The following is a 17,279-nucleotide window of genomic DNA, read 5'->3' as shown; positions in this document are numbered from 1 at the left end:
GTGCATTTTATTGCTTATGTATTGTAACTAATATTCATTGTAGAACTGATTGATTGACTGACTGACTGACTAGCTAGCTTGGGTAATTAATCCTTATGTTTGAATGCTTAGGTTTATAGTATGTGGTAATGAGAATCTGCATGTTGAAGTTTGTCTTGTCCCCTTGTCGTTCATCAGTTCCTTTCCCTGGTTAACCCTCTGTATGACTACTTACCAACATGGTTACTAATGGAGGTTCCACTGTTCTAAACCCCTCGATTTCTTTGGACCCGTGGATAGCAACAATTACATAATCCCAGGTCAGCAGACTCTTAACTACATGGTTAGGCCTCAAACACTGTGATCACGTGACTCTTTTCCCATGAACCAGGTTTGTCTGATTGGAATCAGATCTGTTTTATTGAAAGCAATGGTATCCTTCATCCAATTACGACAGTTTAATTTTTAAGTGTTGCAAATCAGAAATCAACCAACATAATGCTTTCTTTAGGCATTTATATCCTTTTGTCTTTATTTGTGTGTTTCAGTATTCTTAAGCTGAAGTCCATTTACTTTAGCAATGTATTTCTTCGGAGACCAGGAAAATTTAGATGATCTTGGCTTTCTTTCTGATTCCTGGCTTGCTGCTTTTTTGTTGGAATGGGATGATTATTCCTCCTGTACATCCTGAGTTGTCTGAGGAGTTAATGATGGGCTTTCCTTATGAACAGCTGGCACACCTATAAGAGTGATGCTTTCACAGTAATGTTAGATAGGAATTTCCAGGGCACCAGTCAAATGACTGTGAAGGATTGAGGATACCTGCCCAGGTTAGGATCATCGTGCATTACCTGGAGGGAAGCTCAGGAGGCAGTGTTGTTTCCGTGGTTTATTGCTCTTGCCTTTCTTAGTGTTTTAGGTTCAGACAATCCTGAAGAGGAAGTTGCTATTAAAGTACCTTTGGCTACTTCTTGCTGAGTACCATGCATACTTCAGACAGTGTACCAATGGTAGAGAGAGAGTGAATTATATCACTTGGTGGCAAGGTCAACAGTTAAAGCAGACATTCTGTCCCGAATGATGTTATTGTTGAATTGTTCCAAATGAGTACTGAGTATTTTGTCACACTCTTCACTTGACCCTTGTGGATGGAAGAGTGGTTTTAAGGGGTCAGGAAGTGAGCCTTCATGGTACACTTTCCTATAAATATTCTTGTAAGCTTCCTGATTGATTTCAGGCTGTGGTTGCTGGTGACCTGTCATTGTGGTAATACAATTGAAAGTTAAAAGTGAGGTCTCTGGACTTTCTGTTATCAAAATATTCAAAATCTAGTGCTAGTAATCCTGTATTAACCCAAACCTCGATACTGTTCCAAGTCCTGTTCTTGGTCGATGAGTTGCTTCAGTATCTTGGGAGTTATGATTGGAGCAGAACATTGCAATTTTTAATAAACAGCTTTACTAATGTTGTGATGCTGGGGATGTCTGAAGATGGATGAATTTGGGATGTTTGCCAGGGGAAATTCTGCAAAGATGTCCTGGGGTTGTGATGACTGGTCTTTAATAACCACAGCCATCTTCCTTTGTGTCTAATATGACTCCGTAACTGGAGGGTTTACCTTTGACACTCCTCATTCAGTAGCTTTGCTCGGATCCCCTTTATGATATATATCACATTAAATGCTGTCTTAATATAGAGACAATGACTTTTTAAGATTGTCAGTGACAGGATCTGCAACCAAATGTCTTTGGTGTCATTTGTACTGAGCATTGAGTAGGTGTCACTTTAAGATCTTGTTAATGACTCCTTTATTCATTGACTGATGTTTGGGAAAGGGCGAACGATACAATGGTCAAATGAAGCAGTTACTTTTTGCATAGGACATTGGCAATCTTTTACATTGCCAGGTAGATACCAGTTTCCTAACTGTGTACTGAAGTAAGTTAGCTAACTAGCTCCTGTGCCTAGGTCTACAATACACTAGCTGGGCTGATCACCTTCCTGTTGCATGGAGTGAAAGGGGAAAAAATATCCTGATCACAGTAGGGAACCGTTAGAATAGGCAATCTGATCTTAAATACCTGGAAACATTTTAGTCTTTGTACTCCACATGGTAAGTTGAAGGTGGATGTGCTGATGAAGCGTTCAGCTGTTTCTTGGTTAACCACGTTATTCATGACTGGATATTGTGGGGCTGCAGTGCACACCTATTACTTATAGGGCCATAACATTCTTTCTATAGCCTGTTCTTTTTCTATTTGGTGTGCAGTTGTCCTTTGTAATAGCTTGACTACATTTATAGCTATTTCAAAGTATTATTTCTATCTGAAGTTTCTGCAGTTTGCATTGGATACATGTTTTCTCCTTCCATTATTTTAAGTTGTAGGACATGCTGTCTGTAACCATTTCCTTTTATAATTCATTCAGCGGTGTGGGCATTGCTGGCTGGGCCAGCATTTATTGCCAATCCCTATTGCCCTTGAGATAGTAGCAGTGAGCAGCTGCCTTGAAATACTGCAGTCAATTTGTTGTAGGTAGACCCAAAATTCTATTAGGGATGGAGTTCCAGAGTTTGACCCAGCACCAATGAAGGAGCAACAATGTAGTTCCAAGTCAGTATAGTGTTGCTGCTCCTATATCTCTGCTGCCCTTATCCTTCGAGTGGTAATGGTCTTGAGTTTGATAGGTACTGTCTAAGGATCCTTTCTTGAATTTCTGCAATGTATCTTTCTCTGACCATAGCTGGTAAATGGATTAAATGTGGATGTGGTGCCTATCAAACAGGCTGCTCTGTCCTGAATGGTGTCAAGCTTCTGGCGTGTTGTTGGAGCTGCACCCATTCAGGCAGATGGGGAGTATTCCACCACACTCCTACAAAAGCACAAGGCAGATGGTGGACAGGCTTTGGGGAGTCAAGAGGTCAGTTTGCTGCAGGATGCCTACCCTCTAACTAGCTGTGTCTGTGATGTGGAGATGCAGGTGTTGGACTGGGCTGGACAAGATTAGAAGTCACACGACACCAGCTTACAGTCCAAGTTTATTTGAAATCACAAGCTTTCAGCCTGACTAAGGAGCAGTGCTCCGAAAGCTTGTAATTTCACATAAACCTATTGGACTATAACCTGGCATCATGTGATTTCTGACCTAGCTGTTGTACCCATTGTATATATGTGGCTGTTCCAGTTCAGTTTCTGGTCAATGTAAGTCCATGAGGATATTGGGGTGTTCTACGATTGTCATGCTGAACATCAAGGAGCAATGGTTAGAGTCTGTCTTGTTGGAAATGTTCAGTGTGGCCCTTGTATGGTGCAAAAGGTTTTGGATTTCTTTCCACTCCACTTCTGAGAAAGCTACACAAAAAAAATTATTTTCAAGTGTGTCCCTTTTCTTTGGGATGCATTCAGTTCCTTTCATTCTTGATGTGTTTTGTGACTTTTGTCTGATAAACATCTTATTTTCCCCTGTCCCCACACCACCTTCACCTTTTCAGATGCTGTATGCAGCAATGTTATACACATGTTCTTTAACAGAAAACAGAACATGTGATTTTTTTTGTCCTATTTGGCATCTTGGGGATTTCAGTCCGCAGTAGTTTTGTGACAGTCATGTCACTTCTTTCCTGAAAACTTAGAAATTTTTATTGTTCTGCATGTGATGGGTTTATTTTTAAAACCTTTGTGCTTATGGCTTATCTTTTTAGACATACAGTCCCCATTGCTTATAACAGGTACATTCATACAAATTCAATTTTTCTACTACAAGTTATGGCCTTTACAACACAGCAGAGATATTTTTTTTAGATTAGATTAGATTTGATTCTCTACAGTGTGGAAACAGGCCCTTCAGCCCAACAAGTCCACACTGACCCTCCGAAGAGTAACCCACCCAAACCCATTCCCCTACTCTGTATTTACCCCTGACTAATGCACAGAACACTATGGGGCAATTTAGCATGGCCAATTCACCTGACCTGCACATCTTTGGATTGTGGGAGGAAACCGGAGCACCCAGAGGAAACCCGTGCAAACTTCACACAGGCAGATATTAACATTAAAAATCTTTTATCCAATACAGGTATTTTTTTTCTTGGAATGAAGAGTACTAATGAGAGTAATATTCTTGTTCTGTTTTGTCAGGCATTAATTAACATTCATTCTTAACTCACATTAGATGTCTTTGGAATTATAAGCAAATCAATTTGTATTTTGAGCTTCAGCACTGTCTCTCTTGTGTGTCAAAAGCAAGAGGTGAGGTCACTGCATTTACATAACACCTTGTTATTTTAGTGGAATAGCATGGCTTCATAATTGTTTAATTATGAGCTCACATTTGGAAAATTTCAGAATTAGAAAGCTGTTTTAATATGTACAGTGCGCCTGAGGTATGAACTAATGAGTGAACACCGTGCAACCTTGTTATTAATACCTTATTATTAACACAAAGGGTCAATGTTTCTCTCTTTTCAGCTGATAGAAATAACCATCTCTTTAAAACATTTCAAGTGATGTGGACTGTACTTCTAAGGGAAGGGCTGCTGCTTGTGCTGTGCTGTAGTGCTTAGCTTGCAGCATCTAATTCACTGCCTATGATGGTTTGTCGTCTCTTTAGGGCTATAACGAAACAGGATCTTAGTTGTTTCATTGTTTAAAAACAGTAAGTTTCTAAACTTCAGGAATCATTCTTAACCTGAGATGATTAACTTTCAACAATTGAATGTGGGGGCCATGCTTTTTAGTATTGAAGAAATTATCTTGGGGCGAGGTAGATACTGGATCAGTCCTATTCAGGGATTGGAGCTTGGAAACTGAAGGCTTCAGCTTTGAAGTAGTGTAGAATGGGGGGGGGAAAAACCCTTTGAAAGCTTTGTTCCATCTCTAGTTGGTGATCATAATATTCTGTAAACATCTGCAAGAGGGAGATTTGAGCAAGTGTTGAAATTTCATTCAGATGCTCCAGTGATGGGCATTGCCACTAGCTCAGCAGTGTTCATATGTTCCTAACATTCAACCTACATTTCTTTAGAAGTTGAGCTGAATTGCTCTTACTGAGAGCCAGCATAGTCATGACAAACTGACTGGCCACTTCTTATGCTGTTATCATTGTATGATCTCAAATAGACCCATCATAGTTTGAGGTTTATATCAGTGTTTGAGAAACAAAAGTCAACACAGTTAATTAACTCAAAATGGCAGAATCATTAATTGTTTTCCATTTGAAATTTTGTTTTAAGACATTTTTATCGTTATTTCTGGTTTCTGTGCTTTGTTTACGGGAACATTAATTGGAATGAAGTAGTGTAATTCCAGTGAACCAACTAACTATCATGTTATCATGTACTCACCACACTGTGTTTACTGTAGCACACAGGCAGCATTTTAGTCTTATGTATATCTCGAACAAGTAGCATTCAGCTGCAGCAACTGTAAATGTATTTAGGCCTCCTTTTCCTCTGCACTATCAGAAGATTAACTGGAATGACTCACTATCATGATTTGTTGAAATCAGCCAATTCTTTGATGACCATCCAAAAACATGTCTAGTTTGAAAAGAGTCATTCTGTAGTTAATCTTTTCTAGTGATACTGTAGATACTAATTGTAAATCCATTTCCGTCACCTATCCCATGCCTGCTGTTCAACATTGCAGGCCAGAGAATTGGTAACATTCTCATGCTAATTCCCAGACTTTCTGCTAATGATTCCCCTTTTCTTGAGCCATAACATCAGTTAAATCTTACAATGCAACTCCAGCGAATTGTCTAGTTTGTTTAGTTAGGTAACAAAACTGTAGGGAAGGAGAAAATCTTTGTATCATTCTTGCTCATAGTTTCTTGAAGGCTTTTGGATTTTATTTTGCCAATGTTTCCCTGAAAAATTATTAAAAGGTGGCACTGAAGTAAATCTATTGTTAAAATGTTGCTCAAAGGTTTTCCTGTTTCAAAAGAAGGGTGGTAATTGAAGATGCAACTCACTTTAATGTCAAACAATTGGCTGATGCTTTCTTTAAACATTATTCATGATAAAGTCAATTGTGAATTATTGTAGGGATAGCATTTTGGATAATTCACTGAAATGTAGCCCATACAAGGAAGTTAAATGCATTGTGATTGAAACTAGCATTACCATCTTGTTCACTTACTGAAATATAACTACTGTGTAATAAAAATGTGACATCTTTCAAAATTGCAATTAATTACATTTTCCCATTGCAAAATAGCATTATACTATTGCTTAACAGCTGCATAAGTTTTTAGCCTTAGCCTTAGCTCAAGAAAATAGGAATGAGCTTAAATCAGCTTTTCCAAAAGCTTGCACTTGTTTCTAGTTAGTTGCATGGGTCCCTCACCTATATCTGCCCTACAGCGTGCAATACTGAAGGTAGTTAGCAGGTTTGAATTTCATTCCTTACAAACATCTAGAGACTTGGGAGCAGGAGCTGGCCATTCGATAAGATCCGAGCTGATCTAGTTGTGACATAATCTCCACCTTTCCTGTCAGTTCTTCATAGCTCTGAACTTAACTTACCCCTGAATAAATGTAAATGCCAGTACCTATTCTAACCAGTAATATCCACATCCAATGAACTCGTAGTAACAAACATGATACTCTGTATCATATGCATTTATTTTGTGCAAAATCCTTTGATATATTTTAAAACACTTAATGAAAATCCACGTACACCACATCCACTAGTTTCCCTCTCTTCATCAGATGTTACTTTGTCAAAAAAACTGTAAGGAGTAGATAAATCGGTTTTCTATTACATGCAGTCACGTTGACTCTGATAATGTTGTAAATTTGAGTATTCTGCTGTAACCTCAGCATTGGATTCTAATACTTATGACTGTTGCCTCCCTCCTTCATTCAATAAAGGGGTTGTATTTGCTATTTTCCAATCTGCTGGAGCCACTCCAGGATCTAAGGAATTTTTGAAGATTAAAAGCAATTCATTTCCTCTCTGTGCAGCCACTTCTTTTAAGGCACTAGGATGCTAGCCATTTGGTCCTGTGGGAGCTCTTAATATGTTTATTACTTGTTTGCTTTCTCTCCCAGTCTGTTTTAAGTCTCTCTATTCTCTTTTTAGTCAGGCTTAGTTTGTTTAAACTCTGTCCAATTCTCTCACCCACTTCATCTTTGGAAATGTGTACAGTGTTTCTTTTGATCTCTTTCTTAGCCATGGATCCTTCTCCTTCATTCTAATTAGGATAAATCTTTACTGAAAGTAGTTAAATACCTCCTTAAAAGTCTTCCATAGCAAATCTATTTTCCTATCTTTTTTTGACCTAGTTTTCCTGGTCACTGTAGTCATATAGTATCATGATGGCCTTTATTCAAGTTTAAAACACATGTCATGGACCTACATGCTTCCATTTTAAAAAATGATTCATTCTATATCCTGGCTACTGATTCAGGTGGTTAGTGTTTGAGAGCTAGCCCCACAAACTCTACTGCTATTACAAAGGGGCAGCCTATCTTTCTCTCCGCTACCAGAATTAGGAACTACTGCTTCAAATACAACAGATGATTTTGGAAACCATGCTCTGTATGGGGTTTACAAATGAGATGCTTTGAGTATTATGAAAGTAATGCAATGGCTTTACCATGGCACCAATGAAAGCCCTTTGAATTGGGAGTAGGAAGAAGCCATATAACCCCTGATCATCATCCAGGATTAGTTTTGGAATAGTCTCTGTAGTTTATTTAATTTATTAACTTTCTGAAATGTTATTGTATCTAGCAAAATAAAAGTTACTTTCCTATTGAGATATCATAAGTGTTCAGAAACAATGTACAAGGAAAACAAAGCTAGTAAACAGGTCCTGTTAGGAAGGCTAGAGGCATATTGCTGTTTGTTTGCAGGGGGCTTGGAATGCAAGAATAAAGAAGCCTCCCTAGAAGGTTGCAGGGTGACAATGAGAATAGTGTTCAGTGTTTGTCACTATATTTAAGGAAGGATATGCTTATGTTAAAGACTGTACTGTGAAGGTTCACTAGGTTGGCCCTACACATAAGGGTTATTCTGTGATAGGCTGAATGAACATTGAAACATTCAAGATTCTGAAAGGGTAGATGTTCTGATTTTGTGTGTTCCATCATTTATTTAGGATAGAGGTTCCAGTCCCACACCGATATGTTATTCACTGCGCTGAAATTATTTCCAAGTAACTGAGCTGTATTACAACTTAAAAGTAATTAGGGTGAGCAATTAAATGCAACACCACATTCTGTGAAGATTTGGAGATGCCGGTGTTGGACTGGGGTGTACAAAGTTTAAAAATCTCACAACACCAGGTTATAGTCCAACAGGTTTAATTGGAAGCACTAGCTTTCAGAGCGACGCTCCTTCATCAGGTGAATTCTGTGAATGCAATCTCAAAAGGATGTTGAATTCCCCTGAGCTAGTTGTTGTCATGTAATTGAAAAGTGCCATTTTGATTTGATGCAAAACTACAATTGGTCACTGCTGCTTATGTAGAAATGATAATAGCCTTGCACTTGGAGAAAAGTCTGAATACATATAGCTGCTGAAATATTTCAGAACTTTTCTAGATGTTCATAAGGGTTGAAATTAAACCTGAACTACCTTTTAGTATTACATGCTGTTGGGCAGATACATGTGATTTACCCATGCAGCTAACTAGAAACACGTGCAAGCTATTGGAGGAGCTGATTTAAGGTCATTCTCTCTGAACTGAACTTACTTTATTAGCTCATTCCAATTCAGTGTAATTTGCACTACCTAACCTTTTGGTTTTGGATGCTGAGGCAAAATTATCTTCAAGTTTTCTCAGTAATCTAGAAATTCTACAGTTGGCAGTTGATCTTTATGTTCTGCCGCTGCTTTACTGGTTTTGGGTTTACTTGCTCTTGTACATGGCCTAATTCTTTGAATATTTTTGGAGCATAGCTATTTTTAGACCTATATTGAGAATGAATGCTCTGTATTTACCAGTGTGAGCAGTCATGCAGCTTTACAGTGAACACTTCTTTATTCTGAATGCTCCATCTCCTGATGGAGAGATGAGTAACAATATACAGATGCAGTTTCTGACTTGGCCATTTGGCTTGATTGTACAATCAAACAGCAGTCTGTTCCTTTCAAGGTACCACAGCATGCTGCAAGTGTTTGCAGAGAAGCATCACACTGCCATGTCAAGAAGCTCATGTTTGGCATTTTGTCAGGGGTAACGTTGACCAGGTGATCTTACAAATAAGGTAGAAAGGGGATCAGTGATGATATGCCACTGTCCACTCGTTTTCACCTTTCTTGGACATAGTTTTGTCTTTGTTCATGGGTGTGGGCATTGCTGGCTGGGCCAACATTTATTGCCCACTCCTAGTTGCCCTTGAGAAGGTGGGGGGCGAACTGCCTCCATGAACTGCTCCAGTTCCATTTAATTTAGGGACACCCACAATGCTATGAGGCAGAAAGTCCAAGGATTTTGACAGAACGACGATATATTTCCAAATCAGGATGGAGAGTGCCTTAGAGGGAATTTGCAGGTGGTCGTGTTCCCAAGTATTTGATAGAATCCCAACAGTGTGGAAACAAGCCCTTCAGCCCAACAAGTCACTCCGACCCTCTGATGAGTAACCCACCCTATTACTTTACTTTTACTCCTGACTAATGCACCTAACCTACACATTCTTGAACACTACGGGCGATTTTAGCATGGCCAATCCATCTAACCTGCACATCTTTGGACTGAGGGGGGAAACCGGAGCACCCGGAGGAAACTGGGGAGAATGTGCAAATAACTCTCACAGTCACCCGAAGCTGGAATTGAACCTGGGTCCTTGGCGCTGTGAGGCAGCAGTGCTAAACACTGAGTGACCTTTGCTGCCTTTTGTCCTTCCATGTGGAAGTGGTCATGGATTTGGAAGGATGCTGTCTAAACATTTTCAGAGCACCTTGTAAATAGTACACATTATTGCTACTGAGCATCAGTGGTGGAGAGAGTGAATGTGTGGATGTGGCGCCATATCAAGTGGACTGCTTTGTCCTGGATTGTCAAGCTTCTCAAGTGTTGTTGGTGCTACACCCATTCAGGCAAATGATTTGTACCTTGGAGATGATGGATAGCCTTTGGGGAGTCAAGAGGTAAGTTGTTTGCTGCGGGGTTCCTATCCTCTGACCTGCTTATGAAGCCACAGTATTTAAGTGGCTAATCCAGTTCAGTTTTTGTTCAATGGTAATCTCCAGGATGTTGATGTTGGGAAATCAGTAATGGGAGCATAGTTGATTACCAAGAGCTGATGGTTGATTATCTCTTATTGGAGGTGGTCATTGCTGGTATTTGTGTGGCATGAATGTTTAATGTTAGGTCTCGTGTTAAGTAGCTCAGAGGAACAAACATATTTAAAAATGGAATATAATTATCCTTTATATCAATTCCTCTTATTCTGTACTGACGGATATTTCTGTGGTAGATCGGAGAGGGGGGGGGTACAGAGAAACAGTTGGGGAAAAAATATGCCAGACACTCATGAGTACGTACCATGACGGCAAAACAAACAATTTGAAAAATTTTGTCTCCAATTTAGGAAGTAGAAACTTACTCTTTTGTTGTTCCTTCACTTTGAGGCACGGAGGTATTTCTGCCAGAACCATGTCTTGGATCAGCTTGCTTACTGTGGGATATTGGGAGTACAAGCTGGGCCCATTTGGGTCTCAGTCTGACTGCGCAATATCAAGTGATGCTTCTGCTGACTAAGGAGTTGAGTCTGCTGAGCTACAGATTGCACAATTTGTTGTTTTAACCAGGAGATATTGTACAAAACTGTACCATTTTAAATGGTGGATATGTCTACTCAAATAACAACATTTTGACTATTTTTCAAAGAGCATTTCTGCCACTTCCAGGGGCCATCATCTTGCTTATGTTTCTAGCTTAGTTTAGTCGAAGTGATCTTCATCTTGGGGCAGGTTCACATTTTTGTCTCGTCAGCAAATTTAGTTTAATGAAGTTGAAAGCAGACTGGTAACCTTGAGATGAATTCTGAAATTATTTGCTCCATTGGAAGTTGCAGACTCAGATATTCAAGACTGTGATGAATCAAAATTAATGGTTTTGTACGTTTGCCAGTGTGTGTACATAAATTCCCAGGAAAATAGGATTAACAAATGATTTACAACACGTTGAACTTGTAGGTTGAAAAGGTCAGAGCTGTTTCTTTGCTTTCTTTACTTTGAAAAACACACAGTTTCAGTGAATGGGCTTACTCGAACCTGCTTGTAAGACACTATTGAATTCTTTGAACCTGAATATTTTTATGTTTCTGTTTCCTGGGTACACGTTGTAGCCTTTAGTTTTAATAACTTTTTTCACATTGTGTCTTCTGCAAGTCACAGTGAGCTGAGATTTGACATGTTTCATTTTGGCAGTTATAGTCTGTTGCCATTTATTGTCTAAATGGGGAGAAACTTGAGTGGTTCTGTGCAATAGATGTACTCATGCATTCTTCACCGAAAACAAAGATGTTGCTACAGCAGCTAATAAGGAAGGCAAATGAAATTTTGGCATTTATTATTAAAGGAAGAGAGTACAAGGCATCAGGCAGACCGCACCCAGAGGACTGTATACAATTTTGACCCCCTTTACGAGGGATGTATTCATATCTGAGGCAGCTCAGAGAGGATTCCCTAAGTTGTTTCCAGGGAAGAGGAGTTTCTCTTATGAAGAGAGATTGGGCAGTTTAAGCCTGTACTGTCTAGAAATTAGGAGAATGAGAGGAAGTATATTCGTCATATATAAAATCGGAAAGGAGATTTCTAAAGAAGACCCAGAAAGGATGTTCCCTTACATGGGACAATCTGGAACATAGCAGCAAATTACTGCAGATGCTGGAATCTGTACTGAAAATAGCAAGTGCTGGAAATCACAGCGGGTCAGACAGCATCCATGGAGAGAGAACAAGCTAATGTTCTGAGTCTATGGTTCAGGGCTCTGATGAAAAATCATCGATAGTAGCAATGCCATGGATGCTGCCTGATCTGCTGTGATCACCCAGCATGCTTTGTTTTCAGGGCAATCTAGAACAAATGGTCATAGATTCAGGATAAGGGATAGCGGATTTAAGACCAAGATGATGAGCAATTGATTCTCAAAGCAATGTGAATGTGAGATTCACTCCCCCACAGTGTGTGGCATGTGCTGGGATGTCGGGAAATTGGAGAAGGATTAAAGGGTTAAGTTGAGGCTGAAATGAAGCCAGCCATGACCTCCTGAACTGGCAGAGCAGGCTTAAGAGGCTGAACAACTCTCTCCTCCTAGTTCTTGTGTTTCTACAAATATTGGACTTTACACATGAATAGCCTGACTTTTCTTCAAGTCAGCCTGTAACTCTGGCTTCTGTGACTGAACTTTCTTACAGTTTGTCACTTTATATTCTTTCTGATGTACTGTTCTAATCTTAGATGACCCATTTTCAAAGATTATAAATTTGCTTCTGCTGACAGCAGTAATTTTCATTTCTGTAGTTTGGATTAATCATGTAATACTTTGCCAGGTAAAATTTATTGTCTGCATTTTTAGTGGTAGTCCCAGGATCAAGAGTTTGCAAAATAGGAAGAACTCATTTGCTATCAGTTGCAAAGGATATGTCTGTGCTGTACAACTCTGACTGTATTTCAAATCATTTAGTCAATATTGTACAAGGTATTTAAAAGGCCAGGTTTCAGCTGCAGCTAAGTTGCAAAGACTATCACTAACCAAAATAGTATTTATCTATCGGGAAGAGAGCAATGTGGAAACTGTTCAATATTGAGAGTTTCCTTTAAATTTCAAGCAATCCGCACTGTGTGTGCAAACATGGACCACATTTACAGAATCTGTTCTGTCATGCAAAACAATGTCGCCATTTAAACTCCTCAGCGGTGACTTGGCTAATTCTGTGCGCGATTGGAAACTTCAGTGAGATTGCAGCTGACATAATAAGGATTGAAACTTGTTAACAGTTTGGTACTTTTGATATAAGTATTTCAGATGTTTACAGAAACCAGAACCCTGGGCTTGGAGCTATATTGGTAGCTGTGTAGCTGAGTTCCATGTGGCTATAGGAAGGTTCCTCTGATTCAGTTCCACATTATCTTGCAGGTGTTGACCCAGAACTGTATGAGCTGACTACATGTAAACTGGAAGACTCTGGTACAGTAAACCGAATGACTGATGCGTTTGCTCGGCTCATGTTGACAGCAGAGAAGACTAGCACATCCACCAGGTAAGGTATCGCATTGTTTGAAATCCCATCCAGCAGGTAGGTTTACCAGGGATGGTGCATTGTACACAACAGTTGGGTATCTGATTAAAAATTAAAATATAATTTTGTATTAATATTTAAAGTGCCTAATCTACATGTTCCCCAGAAATAGAACCTTGACAGTGAACTGCTTCTTGAAAGTGTCTCAAGTGTATTCCAGTTTATTTTCTTTGAACTGGAGATTTTCTTTGTGAATAGCTGAACAAAGACTCTCCAATGTAACTCCGTGTTGACAGTGCACAGCTGTCTTGGAAACTATTTCAATGGGATCATCTTCCATCCAATTCAGACACCGTTGCATTTCCAATATTTGTAGCTGCTCTGAAGATGGGACCTGTATATTTCACATTCTTTCCTATCTATAGCCTTGTGTCTCTCCTTTTCTTTGTGGAGATGCCAATGGTGGACTGGGGTGGATGGTTTTGGAAGTCACATGACACCAGGTTATATTTGAATTCTCATGCTTTTGGAGCACTGTCCCTTCAGGTGAAATCGTGAAGAAGCAGCAAATAAACCCCCTGGAGGGCTATAATCTGGTGTCACATGACTTCTGACCTTTTCCTTGAGGTCGAATGCCTCTGCTGTTATTTCAGTTTGAATCCTTCAATCCCTTTTCTGCTTATTTCACCTCACTCATCACTACATTTAAAACTCAGCAGTAATCTGTGATGTGTTTGTGATCGCAGTGCACTATCCTTGCTCTTTGTTCCTGACACACCCCCTGTCACTTACGTTTAAACAGACTTGACTACAACATTCTTCCCTTATACCTTCCTCCTCTTCTCCCCCCCCCCCCCCCCCCCCGCCTCTTTTCCATGGCACTGCCCACTCAGTAGGTTTCATAGAGAGCTGCCAACATTTGCCACTGTCGCATCCCTCATTGCAGCTCTCGGTTCCTCTGCTATCTCTCTCATATCACCATGGCTGCCTCCAGCCCTGGGTGAATATAGTATTCCTCCTATGTCACATTAAAAGGCCAAGACTATTGCCTTTTCTGATTAATTCCTGCCATATGAGCATTGCTGGCTGGGCCAACATCTGCTCCCCATCCTGAATTCCTTCAGGAAAGTGGTGCTGAGCTGTTGCCTTGAACTGCCAGAGTCCATAAGCTGTAGTAACCCCGGCATGCTGTTAGGGTGCTCCAGGGTTTTGACCCACTGACACTGACTGAGCATGACATAGTGCGAAGTAAGTGGCTAGGAGGGAAATGTGCAGGTGGTGGGGTTCCCATGTATCTGCTGCCTTGTCCTTCTGTATAGAGTTGGTGGGTTTTGGAACCTGCTATTAGGACAGTTTGGTGACTTTCTGCAGGGCATCCTGAAAGTGGTGCACACTCCTCCTAAGTGTCAGTGGTTGAGGGAGTGGATATTTGTGGATGGGCTGCTTTGTCCTGGTTGGTATTAAGCTGCTTGAGTGTTGATGGAGCAAGGAGGGTGTATTCCAGATTTGTACACCAGCCTTTCAGATGGTGGACAGGCTTTGGGGAGTTATTCAGTGCAGTGTGCCCAGTCTCTGACTCTCCTTGATCTCCATTCCCTGGTCAATAATTCTGTCATTGTCCCAGGCCATGCCAAGCTGTTTAGGCCCTGAGCTATGTTTTTGATCTCGGTATCCTCCCCATCAGTAAGAATGAGTGTCCCAGTAGGTGCAGCATCACCTGCCTCTGCCACATTTGTCCATCCTTCCCTCGTTCCTTTAGGTTTGGCTATTACAAAGCTTTCTCTGGCAGCTTCCTGTTTCCCACCCAGTGTGAACTTGTGTTGATCCAATGTTTTGCTGCTTAGCTCCTTTCTTCATTCATTAGCAGGATGAGGTGTCACTGCTAGGTCAGTATTTATTGCCCATCCCCATTTGCCTAGAGGGCAATTAAGAGTTAACCCACACTGCTGTGGGTCTGAAGTCATATGGAGGTCAGATCCAGTAAGGAAGGCAGATTTCCTTCCCTGAGGGACATAATTGAGCCAGATGGGTTTTTAGACAATCGACAGTGATTTCATGGTCTTCAGTAGATTCTTGATTCCAGAATTTTTTTTTTTGAATTCAAGTTCCACCATCTGGTGGGGACTGGGGCCGGGAGATGATTGGAGTTTCTGGGTGAATAGTCTTGTGATAATGCCCCTAGGCCATTGCCTTTGCCTTTCCTTCCTGATTCTCCATGCCCCCCCCCCCGCCGCTGACCTGTGAATTCCAGATCATCAGTGGCTTGATTTTAAAACTCTCTCATTCTTTCTTGCCCTCAGCCTCTGATCTCTCCATTCTTCTTGTTTTGCCTTGATGCAGCAGATCCCATTTGGATCACGCTTCCACCATTGACTCCTGTAAATTCACCTGTTTGGACTCTTAATCTTTTCTGCACCACCCCCCCAAATCTATCCCTGTGACTGAGTTATTGGATCGGAGAGACTGCCTTCTATCCGGGCATGTGAATTGCTTTGGCATGGAGAAGGTGCTGTGTAAACACCGTTTATAATCTCCAGCTTTTTCAAGGGAGTAAAGCTTTTGATGTTGTTTTACACTGATCTTTGAATATTTGACTTCTGGACTTTATGCATTACTCTGACTTTCAAAAATAATGTTGAATGTTTTTTAGTATTCCTTGGCTGAAGTATTCAAATTTATAATAACTTATTTATTTTCTTTAGGAAACCAAGAAAGGAGGAAGTTCTCAGTACAGAAGCAGCCAAAGTGATAGCGAGCCTTCCTGACCTGTCATTCATGCATGCCAAAGTGCTGATGTTCCCAACCACATTAACACCTTTGGTAAGCTCCCACTCAGACTGAGCCAAGGATCCCACTTTTATTTTTCTGAACATTTTAAAATCAGTCTAATTTTGGCTTTCTCAAAATAAAATGAAACTAATCAGTCATTCAGATGATTTGTTGCTCGCTAGATTCTGGAGAGTTCCACAGAGAATACATTGATGTTTATTTATTTATACCGAGGTGATTTGTGTTTATATTAGAGAAGAATCTGTAAATATCAAGTTTTTCTTTGCAGGTTAATTATCTTTTGCTGTGCTGGGTTTATAAATTTCTCTTATGTCAGCTAATCTGTCAGGGACTTGCAGAAAGCGATTGCAAACTGATGTAACTATTCTGATTCTGACCAATGGTGGAATCCTGGTGAATGTTGGGTTTTGTTTCCTGTTTAGTTTTTTTTTTGTGGAGGTTTGGATGGTTTCCAAGCCCGTTCAGTAAAGCATCATTGGTTCTCGGCATTTCGGGCACTGCCATTTTCCACATCCCATCAAGCCAGTGGTCAGTCTCATACAGAGCCAAATAGCAGGGATGCAACCACCTCTCGAGACACAACGGAGCTGAAATGGCCTTGGTCATTTAGGAAACCACTATCTCTGAACAATACAGGCACCAGTTCAGCTGGTCTCCAAAGTGATGCTGTATCCACAAACCTAAGCTAATTTGGGGGGTGAGGGACCAATATCTAAATGTCTTACTCAGATTCTTGAGGTGAAACCTGATCTTTATTATTATTTCTGCTTTATTTTGCCAATGCATCTATTGAGGATTTTGCACAGTGTAAAGACAAGGTGGACATAACGGTTTGCAATGATTTGAGCTGTATGTACAGTAATAACTATGAATTGTAAATGTTGGTGAAATTCCTATGGAAAAATTCTGGTACACAGGAAGCTGTATAGGTTGATGTGCATGTCCAGGTTCTTTTATAACTGTAGAATGTACATTTCCTTTTAGAATATACAGAAATAAAGAGATGATTTGAAAATCCGTTGTTCTGTGGTTTTTCACAGTGACAGTAAGTGCTGTGATTTTGTCACTGGTAAGGTTAATCCCTAATTGCCCTTAAACTGAGTGGTTTGCAGGGCCATTTCGGAGGGCTGTGTAAAAGTCTACCATGTTGCTGTGTGACTATAGTCACATAGGCCAGATCAGGATAAGGATGGCAGATCTCTCTCCCTAAAGGACACTAATAAACTCCGGGTGGGTTTTTACAACAATCAATGACTGTTTCCTGCTCACCGTTAATCATACGAGCTTTCAATAGAATCTAGATTCCCCAGCT

General features: G+C 40.3%; 1 protein-coding gene across 1 annotated transcript in view; it reads left to right on the top strand.

Annotated features, from left to right (window-relative positions):
• Positions 1-16,982, top strand: part of LOC140483362 (aftiphilin-like) — a 59,419-nt gene extending 42,437 nt beyond the window's left edge. The window contains exons 8-9 of the mRNA XM_072581564.1: positions 13,075-13,198; positions 15,880-16,982. Of these exons, the coding sequence (XP_072437665.1) occupies positions 13,075-13,198; positions 15,880-16,018 (263 nt within the window). The 3' untranslated portion in view covers positions 16,019-16,982. The remainder of the gene's footprint in view (positions 1-13,074; positions 13,199-15,879) is intronic.
• Positions 16,983-17,279: the final 297 nt, after the last annotated feature.

The sequence above is a fragment of the Chiloscyllium punctatum genome, chromosome 11 (genome assembly GCF_047496795.1).
Source record: "Chiloscyllium punctatum isolate Juve2018m chromosome 11, sChiPun1.3, whole genome shotgun sequence".
Classification (NCBI taxonomy): domain Eukaryota; kingdom Metazoa; phylum Chordata; class Chondrichthyes; order Orectolobiformes; family Hemiscylliidae; genus Chiloscyllium; species Chiloscyllium punctatum.
This window is presented reverse-complemented; position numbering and strand designations above follow the sequence as displayed.